This window comes from Copadichromis virginalis, linkage group LG23 (genome assembly GCF_057382275.1).
Source record: "Copadichromis virginalis isolate Kocher_CV1m ecotype Utaka linkage group LG23, C_Virginalis_male_GT1.1, whole genome shotgun sequence".
Classification (NCBI taxonomy): Eukaryota; Metazoa; Chordata; class Actinopteri; order Cichliformes; family Cichlidae; genus Copadichromis; species Copadichromis virginalis.
In genome coordinates this window covers 43,377,112-43,404,910 of record NC_140639.1, presented here as the reverse complement: position 1 = coordinate 43,404,910, position 27,799 = coordinate 43,377,112, and the positions used below count along the sequence as shown (strand labels likewise).

The 27,799-nt window shown below is 39.8% G+C and overlaps 1 protein-coding gene across 1 annotated transcript; it reads left to right on the top strand.

Annotated features, from left to right (window-relative positions):
- Positions 1-11,045: 11,045 nt before the first annotated feature.
- Positions 11,046-14,771, top strand: LOC146681675 (zinc finger BED domain-containing protein 4-like). Its single transcript, XM_085448650.1, has 3 exons — positions 11,046-11,198; positions 12,901-14,288; positions 14,383-14,771. Exons 1-3 carry the CDS (start codon positions 11,047-11,049, stop codon positions 14,769-14,771), a joined length of 1,929 nt encoding a protein of 642 aa, XP_085304776.1. The 5' UTR covers position 11,046.
- The last annotated feature ends 13,028 nt before the right edge of the window (positions 14,772-27,799 follow it).

The window sequence follows — 27,799 nt, the reverse complement described above, 5'->3', positions numbered from 1 at the left end:
TAATGGAGAGGACCTTCCAGATGAGGCAGGTGCAGTAGATCTCCTGGGGAGGGAGGCAAGAGAGGTCCCCACAATGCTCTCGGCTGCTCTCACTACCCATTGTCATTTTTTCCTGCAGAACCCAATGCAGGAGTCATACCACACAGTGATGCAGCTGGTGAGGATACTCTCAACTGTGCCTCTGTAAAAGGTGCTCATAATGGGGGTTGAATCTCTTGTGCTTCTCAGTTTGCAGAGGAAGTAGAGTCGCCGATGGTCTTCTCCACATTCAGGGACAGGTTGTATACAGCAAGGTGCTGATCCCCAGCAGATCCAGTTTGTGAATGAGTTGCTGAGGAATGATGGTGTTGAATGCTGAACTGAAGTCTATGAACAGCACTCTGACAGATGAGTCTCTAGTGTTTAGATGTGTGAGGGCTGAGTGAGGGGCAGTTGAAATTCCATCATCGGTTGAGCGTTTTGACCGGTATGCGAACTGAAATGGATCCAGGTTGGGGGAAAGCGATAATTTGATTTGATGCATGACTAACCGTTCAAAGCACTTAACTTAATAATGATGGAGGTGAGTTTGACAGGACGGTAGTCCTTAAAGCAGGAGGTAGATGACTTCTAGGGTACAGTAATGATGGTGGAGGCTTTGAGGCATGTGGGAACGACGGCCTGACCCTAGTGATGTGTTAAAGATGTCTGTGAAGACATTTGTGAGTTCCACAGCATAGTCCGTCAGTGCTTGTCCAAGGATGTTATCAGGACCTGGAGCTTTGCGTGTACTGATTTTGGCAAGGGATCTCCACACACTGTCTGGGGATTGTGTCACCACGGTCTGTAGAGTGGGCTTGTAGTCTGTGATGGTTTGTATTCCTTGCCACTGCCTCCAAGTATTTCTGCTGTCGCTGAAGCTTTGCTATAGCTGATGCCACGTGACAGGTTTGCCCTTGCTGTTCTTAGACTCACCTAATTCCCGGCTCTGAAGGCTTGCATTTTTCAACCTTAGGAGCATTTAAACCTGACCTGTGAGCCATGGTTTCTGATTGGCCCGGACAGTGATAGTTCTGGTCTCTGTGACATCATCGATGCATTTTGGGATGTAGGCAGTGACAGTTTCTGTATATTCCTGAAAGTCTGTGGTGTTGTCGTGTGTGGCAGCCTGTTGTTTAAAAGCAGTGCCTCTGAGGACCCTTCTGGCCACACCTGTACCTGCTTACGAACTGGTTTGGTGACTTTGACCAGGGGCCTGTGGGAACCCATGGCACACCTAGATTTCTGCCTGTACTGACCCTTATGCAAAATAGGTGGAATTAAGACACAGTTCCAAAAGCAAACACAACTGATCAGTGCTGAGAGTGGTCCTGTTGCTGAGGTTGGGATGATCCTGTAATCTCTTATGAACGACCTCCAACGCTTCTATGACTGGGATGCAAGTGAAGACAGATGTAACATCTCTCTCTCACTGTACATGTACTGTTTATAAAATTAGGGAAACATAACCTGCACAAACAAAATAATTTGCAGGACAAATGTTTGACATCAATTTTGTTCGATTTGAAGAAGGTAGGGGGGGCAACTTCACTCACGTGTGTTTATAAGGTTGGGGAAACCTGCAGTCAGCTGAGACTGAAGAAGTCACTTGAATGAGTGACGAAACGTTTCTCCAACTGAAAATGTCCAGATGAACAGAATCAACATTTTGGGATTTACTTACCTGGATGATTAAGCACACATCAAGACGTTATTTTATTAAAATTTTTAAAATGTTAGCAGCACAAACAAACATTTTTGCAGCACAAACCAGCACAAACGTTTGACATCAATTTTGTTTGATTCCATTAATATGGGGGGGCTGGTTGACCTCTAGAAATTTTTGTTAATATCTTTAAAATAATAGCGGCACAAACAAAAATTTCTGCAGCACAAACCAGCACAAACGTAGCACAAACGTTTGACATCAATTTTGTTGGATTTGGGTAATGTGGGGGGGGGCTGGTTAACCTTTTGACCTTTACCTTTTCATTAATATCTTTAAAACAGAGGCAGCACAAATGAAAATTTTAGCAGCACAAACCAGCACAAACATAGCACAGTTGATTGACACCAATTTTGTTGGATTTGGGTAATGTGGGGGGGCTGGTTGACCTCTGATGACCTCTAGAAATTTTTATTAATATCTTTAAAATGATAGTAGCACAAACGAAAATTTTAGCAGCACAAACATAGCACAACTGATTGACACCGATTTTGTTTGATTCCATTAATATGGGGGGGGGGCTGGTTGACCTTTGATGACCTATAGAGATTTCTATTAATATCTTTAAAATGATAGCAGCACAAACGAAAATTTTTGCAGCACAAACCAGCACAAACGTAGCACAAACGTTTGATACCACTTTTGTTGGATTTGGGTAATGTGGGGGGGCTGGTTGACCTCTGATGACCTCTAGAAATTTTTATTAATATCTTTAAAATGATAGCAGCACAAACGAAAATTTTTGCAGCACAAACCAACACAAACGTAGCACAAACGTTTGACATCAATTTTGTTTGATTTGGGTAATGTGGGGGGGCTAGTTGACCTTTTGACCTTTACATTTTCATTAATATCTTTAAAACAGAAGCAGCACAAACGGAAATTTTAGAAGCACAAACCAGCACAAACGTAGCACAAACGTTTGATACCACTTTTGTTGGATTTGAAGAAGGTGGGGGGGCCAACTTCACTCACATCTGACTTGTAGGTAACGGTAAAAATGTGAATGCGATAAATCGAATTTTTGCTTAAGTTGATTAAATGATGCAAATTTTCCATCTATATAAAGATCTTTGAATTTGAGTAAGCCCTTCTCCTTCCAAACATAGTAGGATCTATCATCCCAAGGAGGCAAAAAGGCATGGTTATCACATATTGGTGCCTGCACAGAGTTTGGCAGTTCAAAAAACCTCTAACTTGGTTTAAAATCCGCACAGATTGTTTCGGAACAAACCCCAGTTTCTTAAGACTCTTAGCCCTCCCTACTTTTGAGAGAAGCAGGGCCTCTAGAGAGGAGTCCCTTACAATGCCAGCCTCCATTTTAACCCAAAGGGGGATGTTGAAATCACCAAGATCTGAGGATGTCTGCTGCCAGAAGGTCAAGACTCTTAGATTTGCAGCCCAGTAATAATGTTTAAATATTGGTAAACTCAGACCTCCGTCCAATTTGGATTTTTGTAGATGTAGTTTTGAAATCCTAAGATTCTTGTTGTTCCATATGTAAGAAGTAATAATTGAGTCCAACTCTTTAAAGAAAGAGGAAGTGAGATAAATAGGAAGATTTTGGCAAAGATACAGAAATCTAGGAAGAGAGACCATTTTTATGGAATTTATACGACCAACCATAGGGGAAGAATTTTCCATGACTCGATGTTATGCTTTAATGTTGACAAGAATTCAGCAAAGTTCAAGCTAAAAATTAATTTGGGATCTTTAGGAACAGTTAATCCAAGGTATGTGAGATGGTCGTTAACTATTTTGAATGGAACGTTACAAAGAAAACTCGACGAACCGGTTTTAGATTAAGGCATAAGTTCACTTTTAACCCAGTTAATTGTATATCCTGAAATTTTGCCAAATGAGGTGACCAGATTAAGAAGGGATGGTACAGAGTCTTCTGCATTACGCAGGTATAACAGTACGTCGTCTGCGTACAAACTAATAACAGTTTCAACCCCTCCGACCAAGAGCCCTTGTATTTTTGGATGTGCTCTTATCTTAATCGCAAGGGGCTCTAATGCCAGAGCAAATAGAGCAGGGGACAGGGGGCAGCCCTGCTGAACAGAGCGCTGCAAAAGAAATGGCGCCGACCTCTCTCCGTTTGTGAGAACTGAACAGATTGGATTTGCGTATACTAATTTTATCCAAGATATAAATATTTCACCAAACCCAAACTTCCGTAATGACTCGAACATATAAAACCACTCAACCGGATCAAAGGCTTTGTGTGCATCAAGAGCTAAAATTGCTGCTCCTCCCGAACTACCATGGTCAGAATAAATGGTGTTGAGAAGACGTCTAACATTGAAAAAAGAAAGTCTGCCAGGGATAAATCCCGTTTGATCGGGGTGAATAATGGAGGTCAAGTACTTGTTCAGTCTAGTTGCTAAAATTTTGGTTATCACCTTTCGATCAAAATTTTGAAGAGCAATTGGCCTGAAGATAGCAGGATCTGAGTCATCTCTGCCTTTCTTCAAGATTAACGAAATATTTGCTTCATACAGAGTTTGGGGTAGTACGCCCCTGTTTTTAGAATCACGCATCATCCTAAGCAAGAATGGAGCAAGACCATCACAAAATTTCTTATAAAATTCTATGCCAAAACCATCAGGGCCTGAAGCCTTCCCAGATGCAAATGACTTAATAGCAACTACCACTTCTTGCAATGTAAAGTCCGAATCAAGTTGATCTCTGGCAGCTTCATCTAGCCTAGGCAGACTGAGAGAATCAAAAAAGTCATTTAAGGCAGACTGTGTTACATTCAGCTGGGAAGAGTACAATTCCTGATAGAACTCTCTGAAGCGCTTATTAATTTCTATAGGGTTTGTTAGAAAAGCACCAGATTTAGATCTTATTTTGTGAATTGCTCTTGAAGCTTGTGTTCCTTTTAGTTGTTGCGCTAGCAATTTACTGGGTTTGTCTCCTATCTCAAAATGTTTATGTTTCAGCTTCAGTAGTAGATTGGTAACCTGGTCACTCATAATTGCATTGTATTCGTATTTGAGTTTTAATATTTCTCTGTAATCCTCAGGTGATTTAGAATTCTGGTAAGCCCTTTCTAGACGAGGAATGGCACTATTAATTTCAGAAAGTCGCTTCATCTTCTCCTTTTTGAGGCCTGAGCTATAGGAAATAATTTCGCCACGCATTACGACTTTTAATGTTTCCGACAGTGTTGAATCAGAGACCTCTCTGTTGTCATTTGAGTCAAGAAAGTCCTTGAGTTTGGGTGCAATATATTTAATAAACTTTTCGTCACTGAGAAGGGTTGGATTGAAACGCCAGGAATAGTTCACTTTAGGCAAACTAAGACTCAGTGATATAGATGTGGGACTGTGATCAGAAATCAAAATATTATGATATCTGGAATTCGAAATTTGAGAAATAAGGCTTGAACTGACCAAAAAATAATCAATTCGACTGTAGGATTTATGGACGCCAGAGTAAAAGGAGTAATCTTTATCAGTGGGATGTTGAAGTCTCCAAATGTCCACTAAATTTCTAGCTTTAGAAAGATTATTCAGAAGCCGCACAGAGGCAATCTCTGGGGGAGGACGAGTTGACAGCCGATCAAGGTAAGGGTCTAAATAGCAGTTCCAATCTCCTGCTATTACTATATTTGAGTCAGTATCATCCGGTAGAAAGTCAAACACCTTTCTGAAAAACATAGGCTCATCTGTATTTGGACCGTAAATATTTAGTAGGGTTAACGGGAGAGAAGCCATCATCCCTGAAACCATTATGCATCGTCCCTGAGGATCGTTGATTACATATTTTAGTTGAAATGGGACATTTTTCTTAAATAGTATAGCTACCCCCTTGGCATGTGATGTAAAGGGTGACTGATATATTTGAGGTATCCAGTTACATTTTAAAACATGCCGCATTGTAGATTTTATATGGGTTTCTTGCAGAAAAATTACATCTGCACAAAGAGATTTCAAATGTTTAAATACTTTGCCCCTTTTGACAACTGAACCAAGCCCTCTAACATTCCATGATACAAGCTGCAAATCCCTGTTTCCCATTTGTATACTAGCCTGTGATCTAGCCATTATAGTGGGGAAAAATGAAAAAAAGAAAAATGATAAGGAGTGACATTGTTCATACAAAATGACAGAAAGTCGTAAACTGGCAGTAATGAAACTAGTGCACCTGAGCTGTAGAACAAGAACAAATCAAAACATAACCCACCCTCTCCCCAAAAAACGCGTCCCCCGGAACCTGACGCATAACATCCCCTCTTCACTTCGAAGGGAGCTGCCGGGCAAATGGCAAGATATCTTCACGCCCACCACTCAGAATAAAAACATAAAAGTGCTGTGAATTACCACCACCATGTAATAGAAAAAGCAAACATCATTCACTGAGAAAATGTTACACCAGTAAGCATGTCTCATCTAAGGTTGTTGGTATAATGTTGTACTTGAAAGTCCAAAGCCAGTTCTCAGCATGGTGTCTTTTAAAGTTAGAAGTCTTAATATTGCTCAGGCATTCCTGCAGTCAGAACCACTACAGTTACCTTACACTGAGACCTTAATTTCTCATAGTCGACCCGTGTCCTTTAATGCAACGTGCCGCCTCATCTGCGTCGTTGAAGATTGACGGTGCTTGCCCATCACGCCAGTATACATAGAGCCTTGCCGGGTAACGTAGTGTGTGCTTGATTCCATCAGGGTTTGCATCACACCATTAAAAGCGCGACGCTGGTTCATCACTTCGTTGGTGTAGTCCGGAAATATCATCACCCTGTTTCCTTTATACTCGCAGCCTTTTTGCATCCTGCAGCGACGCAGGATCAGCTCCTTCTCCTGAAAATGATGAATGCGGGCCAGGATAGTGCGTGGTTTAGCACCAGCAGGTGGTTTCGCTTGTAGTGCGCGGTGTGAACGATCAACTTTTATCGGATGTGGAAAGTGCTCCTTTCCCAGCAACTCCGGGATAAGCCTAGAAACAAAGTCAGTGGGCATACCTTTTTCCTCGTCCTCGGGTATGCCGACAATTTTGATATTGTGTCTGCGAGAGCGGGCCTCTAAGTCCTGGAGTTTGCTTTTGAGTTGGTTGGCGTGCTGAGTTAGGTCCGAACATTTGGCTTCTAGCACTTCTACGCGTTCGTCCAAGGCACATGTCGCTTGTTCTTGACTTTCCATGCGGCTTTTCATCTCTTTCTGCTCCGAAAGGAGCGACTGAAATCTAGCCTCAAAAGTATCAAACCGCTCATCAATCTTCCCCATTATAGAAGTGGCCATTTCTCGACACATCTCCTTGCATAGGGTGTAGGTTCTGTCCTCGTGGGGGCCAGCCTCTGGTTCGGTAGGGCTACTGGTGCTAGCATTAGCCCCGCTAGCGGTGTTGCTAACATAGCCCTCGATGGTTTTATTCTTGCTCGGAGGGTTCGTTTTCGGTCTCATTGCGCAAAAATGGACAGCGTAGATCAGCCTGGACACGTTCACCCGCAGAAAATATCCGCCTGTGTAAGAATTTATGGTGGTGTTCAGTAAAAATCTGAGTTTTGGTGGAGAGCTCCGAAAAGCACGTCTACATCCTACCGCTGCTCACTAGCGCCCCCCGACAATAATAGTTAAAACAAGAAATGTTGAATAGTTCTTGTTTTAACTATGAAGTGAGCAAACACACTTTGATTTCACTGATAGTTAACTCTGAGTCTCATTCTGTGGAAAGTGTTAATATTCAGATTACTTACTTCAGATAAATACATGTGCATACACTTCATTATAAAAACTATTGAAGATCAATGCATTTATTGGCTAATTAATGAAAACAGAGCTCTGTCTTTTTACAGTTCATATATTTCAAATTGCCTGAAATGTACTTAATGTAATCTGAACCCCCACTGAGGTCTTCTTCTAGTTAACACATCCCTTCATATTATCTAACCAAGTCAAGAACACTCCAGAGGAGTTAGGCAAATCATTGTTAAAGAAAGATCATGCATGAATGTATTTACAAAGGATTTAAAGCAAGGCGCAAACCACTGGTTACACTCCAGAACAAGATGGCTTTTGCAGAGCTTTCCAGAAAACATCCAAAAGAGCCTGCACAGTTCTGGAGAAACGTTCTCTGAACGGATGACACCAAAATGAAAAAGTAACGGATCTGAACCATAGCACACAATCATTATTCAAACATGACAGAAGCAATGTTAGGGGATGGGCATAAATGGCTGCCGGTTAAACTGGGCCACTAGGGTTTATTGATGGTGTGACTGCTGATAGAAAGAACAGGATGAATACTGAACTATGCAGGGTTATAGCCAAATGCCCCAAACATGATCAGACGAACCAACAGCCCTTCATTAGTGCAAATGCATTCAGTGCAAATGCATAATCATCCAAAGCATACTGCAAAGAGCCAAGAGTTTCTCAAGGCAAAGAAGTGGCAGACTTTTCAATGGCCAAGTCAGTCAGTCATCTTTATCCAACAGAGCATGCTTTTCAGTTACTGAAGAAAAAACTTTTACTTTTTAACCATCAGCCTGGATGGTGGACCCATTATACAAGTGCCATTTCAATGACCGGAACTCAGTTACAGTTTGTGGTAGAGACAAATTTTAAATGGTTTTAAAGAGAAGAAGAGCTTTACTGGGTTAGTTGGTGTACAGTGAACAAACCGAACACAGTAAAATCAGCTCTGCTAGATGTTACCATGTCTCCTTCACATTACCGTAACTCCTAAACCATTCAGGGCAAGAGTGAAAATTCAGTTGGTTCCCAAAAGATTTCATTTGTAAGTTGAAAGCCAAAATTACAAAATAACTCCAGGTGGTCTGTATGATACTTGGGTAAGTATATTAGATATTATGGTAGCTTGTGCAGTTACTTTTGAGCGACTGCAATGGGGGAACTGTGTATAAAACTGGCTCTAAGGTATTTCAGTCAGTTAACACTTCATGCAATACTTTTGTGAAACCCCTTGAATTAAAAGTGGAAGTCTTGATTGTTTGGTTTAAACAATTTTTGTGGCAAAACCACAAAAATGATGTGATCATCCAAAAACGTATCGACCCAACTGTAGCTGTTGAGGTTTGCTTTTTGACGTCAGACTCACCTGTTCAGATTCTCAGAATTAGTCACCTGAACACAACAGCGCAATTCCAAAAAGGCATTTTGGGGTTACTGTTATGCAGATCCTTTAAAAACATTTAAAATATATGGTTTAACAACTGATTAAAAGTTAAAGCTGATACACTTTGTTGTCTTTTCAGAGAGAAAAAAAAGCTCACTTTGAAATAATTCCAGAGCCAAGTTGCAAACAAGTCGGAGGATTGATGTTCACCACCATGTTGCATCACCACTTTTACCAACACTGAGCATGAGGACGAGACCCGCTGGTGAAGTGTAAAAAGTTTTCTCATTTTTGTTTGGCAAGAATTTCATCTGCTTAACAGCTTTGAGCTTACTTTGTCGTATTTCTTTTTAATTCACAATGTGCCAAATGTTTTTACTCTTTGGGATTCTCTTCTTTATATCCAATCATGTTTCTGACTAATCTAACTAATTGTAAGCTGTTCTACCAGATGTTCCTTTGAGCACTACCCAACCTTTTAAATCTCATGTTGCCCTTGTCCTCTCTTTCATTTCTTTTTTCTTTTTGGAAACTGTTGCATGCACAAGTTCATTTTAATGCTCGGTATGGAAAATATTTCTTTTACACTTCTGCAGCACTATTTGCCAGGCCAGTTTTATAAAGTTCCAAAAGGTCAAGGAGATACAAGATTTCTGTACTCATTTAATTTTTTCATGCACTTTGGAGCCACCGGTTTACTTTCTCTGTATGGCTTTTACTGTTGGAGATACTTTTTTGTACATGACAACAACAACAACAACAGCAGCAGATCCCTGAAGAGCTGTGTGAGTGCTTTAGCGCTCCACTTAAGTGTTTTTCTTTCCAATCTCTTACTACACATTTTCATTACTTTGTAAAAAATGTCCTTATCAGCATAACTATAACTGCTTTAAACATACGTTTCTACTTCTTTCTATTCTTATAAACTTTAATTGTGCCACCAACCTACTTTTCACTTTAAGAAAAAAATCAAATTAATATGATTTAAACCTCGTACAGTGTGCATAAGTCTTGAGCCACCCCTGATTTCTTTATTTTTTGCTTTCAGGGAGCCATACTCTTGAGCAACTGTTTTACAGGCTTTCTGAAACATCTTCAAAACTTTTCTTTGGACATTGGCTGCTTTTTCACTCAATTTGAGTTCAGCGACTTCTCCCATTTCCTTAGTTGATTCAACAATCCCAAAGATAAAATAGCATTTTTCTTAATAATACAGCAAGATTACATAACACCCAAACATACAATTTGATTGACATACTGTAATGTAACATAAATTGAAAAATATAACGCATACATTGTCTTAGTGTGTTGAAACTTTGCTTTGGCCATAACAAATATGGATGGAAGAGGCCAAAGTTGTTGGAAAGCTCCATGTTTGCAGGGGTGTGTTGGAGATGAGCATAAGATGTTCAAATGCAAATTAGGGCTGGAGTCCAATAGCACGTTTTTAAAACGAAAATCTAAGAGTTGTGTATCATCAGCTCTGAAGCCACTGGTATCTTTTCTCAGATGCAGGTTTGAATTGCAGCAGTCATATAAATTTTAGATAGCTCATCTAAAAGTCTGATATGCACCCATCTTTTGACAAGCGACAAACTTTTCCTGAAACCAAAATGAGATAAAAACCAAAAAACAACAACATTCACTACACATGATACAATATTAAAGCTGCATTTGACACATTTTTAAACTGTAAATGGAAACTTACTAATACATACATACTGCAGTTTGTTATTAGATTCTAATATGATGTCTGCTGTCATACAAGGCTGGACTTACAGTGATGGGAATCTGCAGTGAAGGCTTCCTGCCTTTAAAACATCCTGGCATGACTTGGACAAGACTCAGGTGTGTGCTTCACCAGAGGTGTGGACTCGAGTCACATGACTTGGACTTGAGTCAGACTCGAGTCATTAATTTTATGACTTTAGACTTGACTTGAAAAAAGGTTGTAAGACTTGTGACTTGACTTGGACTTTTACACCAGTGACTTGGGACTTGAATTGGACTTGAACCTGTTTACTTGAAAAGACTTGATATTTTACCCAAATCTAAAATTTAACATACATATTATATAAAAAGTGTGGACCATTAATTCACTTTATTCATTCATTCATTCTTACCACACTCCGTATGTATGTGAGCGTGAGCTGTAGCACAGCCAATCAAATTAACCAGATTTAAAAAAAAAACAAAAAAAAACGCTCGAGCCAAAAATGCTCCCAAGAGTAATTTCTTTCGGCTACATAAACTACGAAGTAGTCAACAAAAAACGAAATGCAACATGCAAAACATGCAAGAAGAGAATTACAGACGGAGATGGAACAACTTCCAACTTTGTCCGACATTTGAAGTTGCATAAAGAACGGTAAGTGCTGCCTTTTTTTGCTACGATGAGATAGCGACTTAGCTAACTTCATCTTATTAGCAAATGTTCTCCGGGCTACGTTGATGATACTGTTTGGCTTTAACAGGTATGATATGTTTGTCATGCTATTTTAAATCCGGTCCTACAAGCGCATCCAAGAATAATACGCAACTTGTTCGCTCAGAATTGTCGGTGAATGGTGAGCAGGGTCCGTTTCAGAAAGTGGGTTCTGTAGCTGTACTCAGGGAAGACAGTTTCTCTCCGTCTCCTCCTCATCATTAACCCCGTAGAGCTACATGTTTATTTTTGTAAGAAAACCAATTACACCCTTATTTTTTGTTTATTATTGTGACTTATTTTGACATTGTTATGTGTTGCCAGACCATGGTTATATTTCATTATGCCAGTAGATACTGCTCTTGCATTGCTGTGGAACTACCAGAGAGACTCTAGCAATAGGCTCTGTGCACGCGCAGCTCAGAAATAAATGAGCTCCGTCCTGAGCAAGACGCTAACTTCGGTGTCCTCTCTATTAATCCACAGGTACTGACAAACAAACTTTTATGTTACCGAACTGGTTCTAAATGTCATGTAAGTTGAGTAACAACTATTCGGCTATATTTTGAGATGAGAGTGATGATGTTGTTTTGTGGTATTTTGTTGTAATGAGTATTAGTGTATCATCGGCATAATGCTACGTAGCACTATAAGTATATGCTATGACAGTGGCAACTTGCGGCTTCAGAAAATGTGTTGTAGTGTTAGCCAAGCAGTACTGAGTACATGTATTAAGGGGAAAGCTTTTCGTTGGTGAAACAACGTTTGCAGTCGTCTGCCGCCATGTTGTGTTGCGTTCGGGGGACGCCATGTTCAAAAGTAATGGCGTATATGGCGCGAATGTGGGGAAAGGTGTGAATGTGAGATGGGTTATTTTGGTATGTTGTTATGCTTTAGCCGCGAGTGTTTTGTTTAAGTTGTGAGTATGTAAAGTCATTTTGGATTAGTTTGTATTTATTTTGCTTTTGAGAGAATGCTTTTTGTAACTTTATTTTTGTTTGTGAACTCTGTTATTTTATGGGAAGAATGCATGGTCTAGTGTGATTTGTATTGTGTATATGTGGAGAAATAAATGAGCTCCGGCCCGAGCAAGACGCTAACTTCGGTGTCCTCTCTATTAATCCACAGTTTGCTCATATTTGGCTACGCAGTGCTCTCTAGCCTGTGTGCTGCTTGCTGCCGGTCCAGATTCCCCTAGGTCTGGTGCCGGTAACATATGGTCGTGTTTAACTTTTGCATGTCTGAGCCAGGGAAAAAAAATTTTGGTTAGAAAATCTGGCCCACCTTAGTGTGTAATTGAGTAGTCCTGCTATATAAGGCCTTTTTCTTCTGTCATTTATGTCAATACATCAAATAAAATACTTTGATCTTATGTTATTAGCTGTTGTTTATTTGCAAAGGTCAGTTATTCTTAACAGGGATGCTAAACATTGCTTATTGGAACTGTATGCAGAGTTTTGAGAAAAGTGTTTTAATAAATATTGTTTATATATTTTTCATTTATATTTTTTATTGTCTGAAAACTATGAGAGTTTAAGTGTTAATAGTTATTTAGGATTATTAGGATCAACTTAAAGTAAAATGCAATTCATGAATGGCTGAAATGGAATTTCTGACATGAGTCTAATATGCTTACCTCTATCAGATTTGAAGAATACCAGATGAAAAAGAGGATCACAAATGAACCTCAACAGCCTTCCATATCACAGTTTATGGACACTTGTGCCGGACAGTACAGCATGACTCATCCACAGCAGAAAGCTATCACGAATGCATTATTAAGTGACTTGATTATTGGTTGCAACCTGCCCCTTTCTATTGTGGAAAACAAGAATTTTCGGCACTTTCTGACGGTAGTTGACAGAAAATACAGCCCGGTATGTCGCAGAACAATTATATCAAAAACGGAGAACCTTGCTGCTGAGAAACGTTCAATGTTAAAAACTCAGTTGAGCGAGACTGATCATGTTTCAGTCACTGTGGACATTTGGTCAGACCGAAGGATGAGGGGTTTCCTTGGTATCACTGTGCACTGGATACAGAAAGAGACAGAGAGGATGCAGCTAAAATCCAAACTGCTGGCCTTTGACCGCTTCAAAGGATTACACACTGGTGAAAGAATCTGTGAGAAATTTGAAGCTATATGTGACGAATACAACATTAAAGATAAACTAGACTATATTATTAGTGACAATGCTGCCAATATGCGGAAAGCATTCACTGTGTGCTTCCCCACTGAGCAAGCTGAGGAACATGATGATGGTGATCATCTTGACGACCCAGAGCTCTGGCATGACTTAACCTTGGAAGATCAGGAAACAGTAGGTGCTGCTATGGCAAAGACACAGCGCCTGCAGTGTTTTGCGCACACACTTCAGCTGGTGGTGAAAGATGGTTTGTCAGAGACCAAAGTGGCATCTCCTTCACTTTCAAAGTTATCTAAGCTCAGCTCTCTACTGCACACAAGCACAACATTCAAAGATGTGTTTGAAGCTGAATTTGGTGAACAGAAAGCGATCCCTGCTGCTGTAATCACAAGATGGAATTCAACACTGAGACAAGTGAAGGCAGTTATCCAATGTGAACATCTAAAACTCTGTGCTGTTCTTGAAATGACTGGGCACAAGGAGTTATTATTCACAACACGAGAGTGGAACCTGTTGAAGGAGATGGTGGACATCTTGAAGCCTTTTGGAGAAGCAACAGATTTGACACAAGGTGAGAAAATAGTCACGATTAGTGCTGTTGTTCCATCCGTGCTGTCCCTCAATCACCACCTTGAGAAACTGAAGCCTCAAGTCCGTTTCCTGAATGGTCTGGTCAGGAGCCTCCAAGCATCTTTGAACAAAAGATTTCTTGGAATCTTTATCAGTGTGCGAATGTCTAGAGCAGAAGATGGGATCACTGCCCCCTTTTCAGATCCAGTGTACCTTAAAGCAGCTGCTTTGGATCCAGCATTTTCTCTGTTGTGGGTGGAACACCATGTGTTGGGCAGTTGTGACATAAAGACAGAGGTGACACAAAAAGTTAAAGGTAAAGATTGAATATAGTTTATATTTTTTCTGTATTTTTTTTTGTCTAAAATTGTAATAAAGGCTCTTTTGCTGTTGTTAATTTGTTTTGCCAGATCTGATCCTGCAAGATGCGGCAGATCCTGCAAAGTCAGAGCAACTTGTGACTCCTGGTGAGGAACATCAAGAGGACTGTGAAGATGGAGGACTCTTTGCTGCTTACTGTAAGAGGCAGAAGAAGGATGTGGGGAAGAGTCCAGCTCTACAGCTAAGTCACTACCTGGATATTGCTGATGGACAGAACGCCCTCTTGTTCTGGGCAATGAACATGCAGACTCTTCCTTCTCTGTTTCATGTGGCCACCAGAGTTTTGGCAGTACCTGCATGTAGTGCTCCTGTGGAGCGAGTTTTCAGCTATGGTGGCATCATTCTACGGCCTCATCGTGCACAAATGACTGACAGACTTTTGGCCAATTTGGTCTTTTGCAAATGCAATGCAGAATAGTTAATAGTGAACTGAAATAAGTTAAAGTGCACATTCTTGTTCATTGTTTATATATATATATATATATATATATATATATATCTATATTATATATATATATATATATATATATATATATATATATATATATATATATATATATATATATATATATATATCATTCATTCATTCATTGTTTTGTACATACGGAAATCTCAGCACTTTTTGTTTCAACAGGAAGTTCTGCTTTTGCATTTTTTCACTGAATGTTTATTCTGTGAATTTGTAATTTAGAGGAAGACTATTCTTGCAGCAAAGTTTAATTGAGCTGTGCAAGGTGCAATTTCAGAATTAGTTTGTGCATATTTTGTAAGTTACTTGTTTCATCAGGTGATGAGTTCAATACAGATTTAAAAAAAGAACACATGGTCTATTATTTACACCTAACATATAACTGCAACATTGTTTTTTTTTTTTAAAAAAAAGAAAAAGACTTGAAAGGACTTGAAATTCAAAGTTTCGGACTTGGGACTTGACTTGAAAGTTGTCTGTCTTGACTTAAGACTTGACTCTGACTTGCTTGACTTTACTTGAGACTTGACTTGTGACTTGAGGATAAAGACTTGAGACTTACTTGAGACTTGCAAAACAATGACTTGGTCCCACCTCTGTGCTTCACACATCACGAGGCCATCAAATGATATCATCGTGCTGTGTTGCAGTGTCGGTACGAGACTGTATTTCACAATCATTTCCCACTGCGGCCTGTCGGACCCTCCTGGCTGACTAATGCCTAGTTATGCATTTAAAAGATTACAAACAAGTTTTACAAAACGAAGCACTGACTGCCACACTATGAAAAAAAAAAAAAAAGGATATCTGAAACTATCATGCACACTGTGAATTCCCGCACTCAGTGGGAGATAATTTTGATGCTTTTATTCTGCTCGCTTTTCTCCTCTCGACCGTTATTAATCCATTTTAGAGAGAGGACATCATGACAGATGGGATACTTCTTTTGCTCATGTCCTCCCACTCTGATTGCAGCGACCCATCCATACCGCCCAGGGGGCCATATGTGCTATACTCCTCCTTGAAGGAGTGCAAGGAAGGGGCATGGAGACGTGCCAGATCGCAGTAGCCTTGTTTCCAATGCAACACCAAATATGGACATTGTCTGTAATGAAGTCGATTAACCTAAAGTTTGGGTTTTCTGTGCGTGTGTGTCTTTTGCTTTTTTATAAAGCAGTTTTTACTTGTGCGTTAGGCAGTTCCAGATTAGATTTGTCAAAAGATAAGCCAAAATTGGAGATGGCATTTTTGTAACCTATCCAGATCGCGTATCATTTTAGAGTTCTGCTTTTACTAAAGCGGAGTGTATTGACCTCGTCTGTGACAGGCACCACGGGGAAGCGCTATGAAAGCAAAAAAACGTCTGTTGGCAAGAATGGAGGGCTACCCTGTCATGTCAGAAAGAGCTTTCATGGACCATTTCCAGCAACATGTGCCATTTCTATTGACCTTAGTGGTCACCCTCACTCGTCAAAGCTACCCCGGGGTGCTACTATCGAAGGGACAGCTGCCCCGGTTGGCTGTTATCACTAATGTACGATATCTTACTGTGAAGTGGAAATAGTGGAAGAGTTTGAGCATCAGTCCAGCAGGTTCCCGCTCAGCGTGCAGCCTTAGTTTCTTTGAACAGGCAAAGAGGATTCGAAGAAAGTAAGGAGAGATGTCAAAGCACTGACATTAAGTCACTTAAGTACAAACTGCACCTCTGTCTGCTTGCTTTGACAAATCGGGTTGAAATATACATCCTACTGAAATTCTGCAGTCGGTACCGAAACCAACTGTGGTCTCTTCAATCTCAACTCAGCACAAGAAAGAAAGAAGTAAAAAAGATTGCTTCCAAATACTAAACCCCCCCTTCCAAAAGCAAACTAACATAAATGACCACCAGTGGCTTTTCAGTCTCGCTTCATCAAAAACTGATATGGACTAACCGATCCAGTCAGCTGGGTCCATTGTGTTAGATGCTGTTCCAGTTCCCTCAAATGTAGCATGCACTGCCCGTGGCATTTGGAATCCATTCACCTTTCACAATAGATGAATCATACTGTAACAATATCAAAGACAATATGCGTGCCATTATTGTGGCTTGCCGTAATGATTCTGTTTTTCTTAAAAAACTATATAAATGCAATTGCCCGATCGAATAAATTAGAAACTCATAGTGAAACAGCGAGTGAGGAATTTGTGGTTTTTTTCCCCCTTCTTTCCTGGACACAGAAGGTGACAGTTATGTAAATGCAGCGTCCTAATCTGTCAGTAACACTCTGGCAGGATGGATATTTTGACAGCATGACAGACTTGAGCCTTCTATTTTGGGGAGAGAGATTCAACTGTCAGAAACACTGAACTGTCTTGCAGCTGGAGAAAGATTACGTTTTAGAGCATATTTTTATTTAAGCTTGGAGAGTTTGATAGAACAGGCTTCTTATTTAGTGGTTTCAGGGTGCAAGGGGTTATTATTCTTATCATTCATTCATCTGTCGATTAATTGCTCACATTTAATCTAAACATGAGCAAGATTTATAGGTAACATCTTAGATCTGCTTTTTCCAGTCAAAAAAATCTGTTGGTTTGTGGAAGAGCATTTTGGTGCCAGCTATCTTGGTTTAGTTAGAGCCAAAAATATGACAATTTCTGCACAAGAGGGTAGAGTGCAAAGCTGTTCTCTGGGTAATTTTAACTCTAGTTAGCTTTGTTAGGACCTAGCAACCAGTTGGCAACTCCTCGACAGAAATGAGTAAGTGATTGGTTCTTGGAGTGTGCTGGTTGTCACGAGGTAAAGCTTTCACAATGAGGGTGCTGCACCAAAGGTCTTCTTGCAATTGCTTTTGTCAGAACAGATTGGCTCGGTTGCCTACAGTTTGCATAGGAGACACCAACTTGTCAAATACTTGGCAAGTGTTTGCAGACAAGTGGGAGAATGCTTTTCTTTTGCATCACACTTTTCACAGTTTCACTACCTCTCAATGAGCAGTTGGTGGACACTTGCAAAACTGCCAGTTTCTTGTAACTGCAAAGAATTGTAATAGAGTAATGCACGCACCACCGGGAACTGACTTCAAAGAAGTATAACAGGAATAAGTACTCAGCTGTCATGCCTTAAACTGTCTGCGTCCACAAAAGAGTGTAATTAGTAACTGTAGGCGAAAATGGAAATGCTAGTGTACCAAAGTAACTGCAAGGACGTCTTTACGAGCGGTTTTACCAAGAAACTGCCAGGAGCCACAGCCTCCTGCTTGCCAAATAGTAGAGGAGGACAATTGTTTTTCCCAAGTGACCAGTGGTTGCTAGCCAGATCACTGACTGCTCTTTAGGTTTCCATGAGTAGGACTTTAGCAACCAACTTCACAGGCAGCCAGGAACTACACGTTATTGGTAGGCTGCTATACAATAATCACACAAGAAAAGCACCCACCCACAAATAAGGTAGAGAGATTCACTTCAGTGACTTGAATAAATAGCGTTCTCTGGGCAGCACAGTGGTCAGCTTAAAACGGTCCTGGATTTGAATCCACCAACCGTTTTGTATTCTCCTCATGTCTACCTGAGTTATCACCAGGTACTTTGACTTCCTCCCACAGTCCAAAGACATCTGTGTCAGACTTGTGATAGACAACATCCTGTCCAGTGTCTCTGATGGAAGTGGAAGATAATAGAAAAACTGGGTTAATGTTTTGACTTTATCTCCTATGATCTGTGAGAAACAAGCATGAAATGGCATCGGTGCATACATATTGGTCTGACACTGGGATGTTTTTATGAGTGCAAAGTAAGTGTTTGTATTTTATTATTTGTTCTGAACATCTTAAATCTTTCTCTTCAAAATATCACCCATATTATTAGCTATCAAAGCAGTGAAAGTAATTAAAAGTTAGAAACTAAGCATTTTTAATCCACACAAACTAAATTAAAACAAAAATAAGCAAACCCTGTCTGGAAACTAAAACCAAACTGAAGTGAAAAGAGAAATTTGAAAAGTAAATGAAACCTGGAATAGCTCTTGTTGCTATGTGATGTAATATCACTGCACTGCAGTAATTTCCGAGCCAGCTTTATCTTTCCTTTTTTTTCTTCAAAAAGTAGAATGACGGGTAATATAAATGACCTCATTTCCAGGTGCACAACCCCCCTGCAAGTTTAACAATTAATGCAATGCTTTTGACAAACTACCCTCTCAATGAACTCTTGGCAGAGGTGGGCTAAAAGGCAAAAAAACCCCCAAAAAACCCAAATTGGCCATTCAATACATTGGGAGCACTGTCAGAAGCAACTTACAGAGCCGTAAAAAACCCCAGTTATCACCGATAATTACTGACTTAATATCAGTATGAAAGATTTAGTCTGCTTTGTGTTTCTCATACCCTCTATATGTTGTATACATCCATTGAACCTGGTGTTCACGTGTGCTCTCCCTGGCTAAATGCATCCGACCCAGGGATGGCCCTTATTCTCCCTAACAGATGCAGAGAGCGCAATTACTGCTCACGCAATTACTACTCCTCGCGGTGCACAGCGGGCGTGTAGAGTCTAACATGTCTCTCAAAAAAAGAAGGCAAAAAAAAGTGCTGCTGAAATGAATAGTGATGGGTCGTTCGCGAACGAAATGGCTCTTAGAGCCGGCTCTTTGACGTGAACGACGCGAGCCGGCTCCTTATCGCGAGCCGTCACGTGGGTTTTTTTTTTTTTTTTTTTCTTCTTTCTCTCAGCCTCTCTCGCACTTTTTTTCCGCTTCACTCTGCACGCGAGCCTTGTGCTTTACGCTGGGCAGAGGGGGGAGAGGCGGTAGTTACACTCAGTAGCACAGGAACAGAGCCAGAGAGAGAGAAAGAGAGGCAGGGACAACAACATTAGAAAGGTATAGTAATCATCCACAACTATTTTCGGTTGCAGATGATAAAGGATTGAGAAAGTTTATTCATGCAGGTCCATATGACAGAGAATATGCATGTTCTTTTAGTTTTCATATTATAATTTATATTTAATTGTGTTGTGGTTTGCAGTGTTTTGTGTTCTTTTCACTTTAAATTTGTGAAAGGAAAAAGCTGAAAATTTAAATAGTTAAAAGTTGAAATGTGAATAGTTGATTTTTGTATTATATGATTTATTTATTACATTTTATGTGGAGTGAATAAATAAAAGTATATTTACGGTGGCCCCTACAGACAAAGCACATACAAACTTCAAATCACGTACGAACTCTGAAGCATGTACAAACTCCAAAACACGTAAAAACACGTACAAACTCCAAAACACGTAAAAACTCCAAAACACGTAAAAACACGTACAAACTCCGAAGCACATAAAAACTCAGAAGCACATAAAAACTCAAAACACGTACAAAAGACAACAGAAGTGCTCCAGGATGCTGGGCGCAGTGTTCAGCCTTTGTTATCTTGTGGCTACACAAGCCAGCAAGTACCAACGACCGGATTTGGTGTGTGGTAATAACAGGTAAATGAACTTTTTTTTAAATTATTTGAATATATATATGAGTGCCTGTGTATAAATACACAAACAATACATACATGCTTTCAATTGTGTAATTTAAGTGATCTAGTAGCTCTGCTTTGGAAGTTCAGTTCATGCTAGAAATGTGTTTTGGAGTTTGTACGTGTTTTGTCTCTAGGGGCCACCGCATATATTTATATATAAACATATATAAATAAAACCACTTGTTTTTACGTTAGTAATTCCTTTTGTGCATAATTTTATATTATTGTTAATAATAAATTAATTAAAGCAACAAAACAACCTGAAGAGCCGGTTCGGAGCCGAAAGAGCCGGCTCTTTTTAGTGAGCCGAACCGAAAGAGCCGGATCTCTAAAAAGAGCCGGAAATCCCATCACTAGAAATGAAGGGATTCTCTTTGGGGCCATTTTAAGCTGTCAAAATGAAAAATAACGTCCGTGAACTTTGATCCTAGACGAGCCAGCATGGAGATTTTGGTCTATGACTGACAGGTACGTGCTTGTGGATCTATTTTAGAGTCACTGTAAAACGTAGAGTTTGTTGATGTGTTATTATCCAGGTGCAAACACTAGATTTCTGCAGCAGTTTTTGCTTTAATAAGTATAAATTCTCTTCTCATTGAGCTTTGGAGGGTTCGGGGCTATTTTGGGCCTTTTATGGCTGGGTTCTCAGGTAGAAAATACTCTGAAGGAATGATGGTTTTTTTCCCTCATATTATTAATCAAACCAACAATGCATCCAAAGAAGCCAATGGCACAGAATGTACTTTTTTTTTTGCCCCTCAACGACACTCCGCTGACCAATTTCCCATCACTTGCTCTGACTCACCCCATTTTGAAGAAGCAGCACACTGACTTTATTACCGCGGCACTGGCAGACAGGGACTCATAAAGCTGACGGGTGTGATAACTCGTCCCCTACCTTGTCATGGCTCGAAGAAGAGGATGGAACAAAGGTGTGATGGAGAAGGGCATGAAGCCATCATCCCGCAGCGTGCTCAATGGGTTTTTCCTGTGACACCCTGTCGCTCCAGATTTAAAGACTGAAGGGAAGGCCCAGACAGTGATGGGTGATGGAGTGCCGCAGATGCAAACAGGGCCGATGTACCTTGGTGTTTACGTCTCAGAAGAGCAGTTTGTTCTCTTGACTGAGGCACTTTTAAGGGCCTGGGGTGAGAAGGGCATTGGTGCTTTCAGACTTTCTTTAAAGCCTTTTCCCCCCTCACTCAGAGATGGATTGTAAAGTGCAGACATTTTCAGATTTCAGGCAAAGCCTATTCATTTTTAATGCAATTAATATTAAATCATGTCCTAAAGGTCATGATTATTTAACGAGGGCACCTATCTTCACCTGCTGAGTTAGATAAACAGAATCTACCCTGCACCTCTTCTCAGGCTGGACCTCAAGTCTCCTCTCGGAGAAGCTAAAACCTTAAATACCCTGACTAAGTGATGAAAGAGCCGCCTTTGTTCTGCTAATGCAAAGCAGCATATTTATTCATAAATTCATAAAATTAGCATAGAGTGTGGTATTTCACACTTGTTTACACTTTAAAAATGTCAGTATGTTACTAGTATTTCCCTTTAGTGTCACCTTCACTGATGGACTTTTTTCTTTACAGTCCACAAATCCGGAAATAATGATTATGTAATGAGTGCTTTGATCTAATCAATAAGTTGCCATTACCTTCAACTATGACACACTTTCGCTGTTTTTTTATTTCAGTGTTAGTCATACAATCTAGTCAGATTGTGGGGTTACCAGTCTTTACCTTAAAACATTAAAACTGTTTTCAGACCGATCACACCAATGTTAAATTTTAAGGCCAGATTTACTAACAAGTTCTACCAGTGCAAACTGATTTATGTCAACTAATTTAATTTTTCATTTTTTAAAGTACTGTCAGTGTTTACATGAGATAATAATGACAAATTGTGTGTAAGAGGTGACCCTGCTTTTTATTTATGGGAGTCCCTTTCCAAAGTCATTTACGAACATTTGCTAAATGGATTCATATTTAATGGCAAAGAACTGTAGCCTATACTTTATATTTTTGTGCTTGATATTGAAAAAAAAACAACCTGTGTCTGTGTTTAAAAAAAAAAAAACTTTTTAAAACTAACCCTTTGGAGTTGTTGTGCCATTTTGCCCTGTTTAGCGAATCTGGCCCAGAGTAACGAAACTACTTCTAAGATTAAGATGGCGCCGGTGAGGTCGGCTGCCGTCACAACTAGTGATGGGATTTCCGGCTCTTTTTGGAGATCCGGCTCTTTCGGTTCGGCTCACTAAAAAGAGCCGGCTCTTTCGGCTCCGAACCGGCTCTTCAGATTGTTTTGTTGCTTTAATTAATTTATTATTAACAATAATATAAAATTATGCACAAAAGGAATTACTAACGTACAAAAAGTGGTTTTATTTATATATGTTTATATATAAATATATGCGGTGGCACCTAGAGACAAAACACGTACAAACTCCAAAACACATTTCTAGCATGAACTGAACTTCCAAAGCAAAGCTACTAGATCACTTAAATTACACAATTGAAAGCATGTATGTATTGTTTGTGTATTCATACACAAGCACTCATATATATTCAAATAATTTAAAAAAAAGTTCATTTACCTGTTACTACCACACATCAAATCCGGTCGTTGGTACTTGCTGGCTTGTGTAGCCACAAGATAACAAAAGCTCAACACTGCGCCCAGCATCCCGGAGCACTTCTGTTGTCTTTTGTATGTGTTTTGAGTTTTTATATGCTTCTAAGTTTTTACGTGCTTATGAGTTTTTACGTGTTTTGGAGTTTTTACGTGTTTTGGAGTTTTTACGTGTTTTGGAGTTTGTACGTGTTTTTACGTGTTTTGGAGTTTGTACATGCTTCAGAGTTCGTACGTGATTTGAAGTTTATATGTGCTTTGTCTGTAGGGGCCACCGTAAATATACTTTTATTTATTCACTCCACATAAAATGTAATAAATAAATCATATAATACAAAAATCAACTATTCACATTTCAACTTTTAACTATTTAAATTTTCAGCTTTTTCCTTTCACAATTTTAAAGTGAAACAACACAAAACACTGCAAACCACAAAACAATTAAATATAAATTATAATATGAAAACAAAAAGAACATGCACATTCTCTGTCATATGGACCTGCATGAATAAACTTTCTGAATCCTTTATCATCTGCAAGTGAAAATAGTTGTGGATGATTACTATACCTTTCTAATGTGCCGTTGTTGTCCCTGGCTCTCTTTCTCTCTCCCACTCTGTTCCTGTGCTGCTTAGTGTAACTACCGCCCCTCCCCCCTCTGCCCAGCGTAAAGCACAAGGCTCGCATGCTGAGTGAAGCAGAAAAAAAGTGTGAGAGAGGGATAGAGAGATGTCGTGTCCAAATTCATGGGCTGCATCCTCCTGAGGCCGCATTTGTAGACCGATTACGTCACAGCGACGCGCCGAAGGCTGTCCAAATTCATAGACTCCTCCGAATGTAGCCTACAAATGCGTCCTCCTTTTCCCCGAATTTTAAGGATGGGTCGGGTGTGTCCTTCGTGGCCTACCATATCCCAGAATTCATAGTGCGGCCCAGCCAAACTCCAGTTTCCAACAATGGCGGCCGCTACTAAGTTTTAAAATTACTCATACTAATCTTTCTGGGTCACAAAATAAACTTTTAACATATTTTCAGGCGAGGAAGTAGTTGTGTAAACATCAAATATCTGCTCGGTTTATCAAGATATCGCTTATTTGCAAAAGTGCTTCGACGTTTTCGGAGGCGTCTGCTACCCACCAGCTCGATAGCTAGCCGGGAGCTCGAGGGTTACTGATGCGGCCGAGAACGGCACAACTCCCGGCACAACTCCCAGCACATCATTTTCAGATCACCGCGGACTTTCGCTGCTCGGGTTAAACGTAATATATAAGTCACTTAGACAACCTAAAAATGTTATTGTTGGGCTTTTTTCAGTGTTTTGTTTGTTCGTGAGTAAATCGGTTTGGCTGAGATTAAAGTTATTAGATAAGATTAGATAAAATAAAACTTTATTAACCCTTTAAGACCTACCATAGAACCAAGTCCGCCAGAGCTTATATTATATTTTTACATGCTGTGGAGCCATTTTTGGGAGCATTTCAAGTTGCTATACATCAATACAACCATTATAGCCCAGATTTTAATAATATGTATTCATTAAGTGCATAGTAATTACATAAATTGCAAAAAAGTGCAATAAACTACAAAAAAATTGAAAATCGTTTTTGATTTTTTAACATATATTTGTAGTTAGAGAAATTTAAGAGACTTATCCCTCAAAACTGTAAATACAAAAAAGTTGCACAAAATAGTTTCCCCACCACAGGAAATTTATTTTGAGTGTCTTCATAGTTTTATTTTTGAAATACACCAATTTTTATACACTGCAGGAAAAACGAAAATAAATATTATACTGCAAATTTGCAAAAAAGCAGCATATGCATCAAAATAAACTATTTCCAGCAGTGCAATATGAGTCCTAAGCATCCCAGAAACGACACAGAAAGTCATAAAGTCAAAGATAACTTTTAAAAAGAGCAGTATAGGCCCTGAGGCCCTGATCGCAAAAAAGACTACATTTCCGCGAAAATGACGTCACTTCCGGTTTCGGGCAGGTAATGGCGGAAATGCAAAAGTTCGCGCTGACGTCTATTCCAACGTAGGAAGTGTTATGGACAGCTGATCGGACCGGCAAAGCGTGTTTCTGGAATATTATGTTTTTGTTCCTGCAAGCGCTTTTTATGCAGTTTTTGCAAAGCTTTATGTGGAAGGAAACCGTGACCGAGGACAAGCTGATGGCATAAGATGTAAGTACAACTCCTCCGGTTTCATATGCAAAAAAAATTTTTGCGCTAGCTTACGTGGTTGCAGAGCTACCGGGATTTAAAAATAGTTACGCAAAACAGAGCGTGCCCGCTCCGACCGGTTTTAAAGGGTTAATCCCCCGGGTGGGTTCCTCCTTGGTTTTTACACAGCTGACTAAACGTCAAACAGAAAACTGATTAAACAGAAGTATGAGACAGTCGAGAATTTACGCCAGTGTCCCGTTATATTTTAGATAGCAAGGAGCAGACGGCTGAGTTTATTAAACTCCACCGAGACAGCGGTGACGCTAATCAGAAGGCTAGACTGTCCAATTTCACGGCCGTTTACTTCCGGCCTACCCGACCTTCTGAGGACCCGGCCCACGTAGACCGCGAAGGCCGGGTCCTCAGGAGGATGCAGCCCATGAATTTGGACACGACCAGAGAGAAAGAGAGAGAGAGAGGCTGAGAGAAAGAAGAAGAAAAAAAACAAAAAAAACCCACACATGACGGCTCGCGATAAGGAGCCGGCTCGCGTCGTTCACGTCAAAGAACCGGCTCTAAGAGCCATTTCGTTCGCGAACGACCCATCACTACAAAGTAAACTGCAATGGGACCACAGCAGAAACGTTCATAACAAAAAACCTAATCTGAAAACCAAAACACCTCCACCCAGCTGAACTTTCTAAAGAAACTAAAAAAACCGAAAGCCTCAGTATGAGCAAAGGATCAAAGTAGGCATGAGAAACACTATGGAGACGTTAGGATGTTTTGTTATCTGGTCAATTTATGAACATACTGGAAAATTATATTAAGTACATATATCTATAAGTATCTATAAAGTACAAACAATGATGTTAAGTAGCAAAGCACTTTTTTAAAAGTTGCTTAAGTGCCAAGAAAATTGCACTCTGTGCATCACTAGTGTTGATCGCTGCATAGAGACCAAAATACTCCAACCTCCAGGGCTGGAAGCATAGCTAATGATAAAGTGCCAAAAAAACAAGTTCCTCAAACTAGAGTTGTACTCTAAAAGTGAGTCTGCATTTAGACTGCTATGTTAAAATTCCCACCTTTAGAGCTGAAATAAATATGTCTGACTTAGTATCTCTCAAATAAAACAGTTTTTGTCTTGAAACCCAATATCCCGTTTTATGATCATTTATAGGAGGTACAGTTTTACAATTGATCGCTTTAAATTGTATTAAGGCTATTGCAAAGGCTGCCTGCTAGGTTTCACCTCTGCTAAATCAAGTCACTGAGCTGGACCTGTGAAGTGTTTAACCCTTTAGAGCCGATCGGAGCGGGAATGCTCTGTTATGCGTAACTATTTTTAAATCCCGGTAGCACTGCAACCACGTAAGCTAGCGCAAAAATTTTTTTTGCATATGAAACCGGAGGAGTTGTACTTACATATTGTGCCATCAGCTTGTCCTAGGTCACGGTTTCCTTCCACATAAAGCTTTGCAAAAACTGCATAAAAAGCGCTTGCAGGAACAAAAACATAATATTCCAGAAACACGCTTTGCCGGTCCGATCAGCTGTTCAAAACACTTCCTACGTTGGAATAGACGTCAGCGCGAACTTTTGCATTTCCGCCATTACCTGGCCGAAACCGGAAGTGACGTCATTTTCGCGGAAATGTAGTCTTTTTTGCGATCAGGGCCTCAGGGCCTATACTGCTCTTTTTAAAAGTTATCTTTGACTTTATGACTTTCTGTGTCGTTTCTGGGATGCTTAGGACTCATATTGCACTGCTGGAAATAGTTTATTTTGATGCATATGCTGCTTTTTTGCAAATTTGCAGTATAATATTTATTTTCGTTTTTCCTGCAGTGTATAAAAATTGGTGTATTTCAAAAATAAAACTATGAAGACACTCAAAATAAATTTCCTGTGGTGGGAAACTATTTTGTGCAACTTTTTTGTATTTACAGTTTTGAGGGATAAGCCTCTTAAATTTCTCTAACTACAAATATATGTTAAAAAATCAAAAACGATTTTCAATTTTTTTGTAGTTTATTGCACTTTTTTGCAATTTATGTAATTACTATGCACTTAATGAATACATATTATTAAAATCTGGGCTATAATGGTTGTATTGATGTATAGCAACTTGAAATGCTCCCAAAAATGGCTCCACAGCATGTAAAAATATAATATAAGCTCTGGCGGACTTGGTTCTATGGTAGGTCTTAAAGGGTTAATCTCTGTGCTTTCTAGAGTATTTGAATGGAATTATCTGATAAATAATACAGATGATGCTGAGTGAAATTCTAGTACCGTATTTATAAGCTACTTAGTACTGATTAGCAAGTATGATTGTAAGATTCTCCCTCACAGTCTATGGCTACGTCTCGCTAACTAAGCCTCCTAGTGATGGCTCATAACTTTGCACGCCGCACTTATCCAAATATATAACTCCCGGCTATAAAACAAACAGAACAGCAACAGTCAAACTGATAAATCAGAGTCCACAACCTATCAGGTAGATATTGCAGGGGCTTGGCCAATAAAGATGATTGGGCTTGTAGCCTCGGAGAGAACAGTCATTATTCAAGCAACCACAACAGGTCACTATCCTTGGAAACATAAAATTTAAGTACAGGAGTGATCAATGATCACAATGTTGTGAATAAAACAAGAACTGCAGAGTTTACAATCC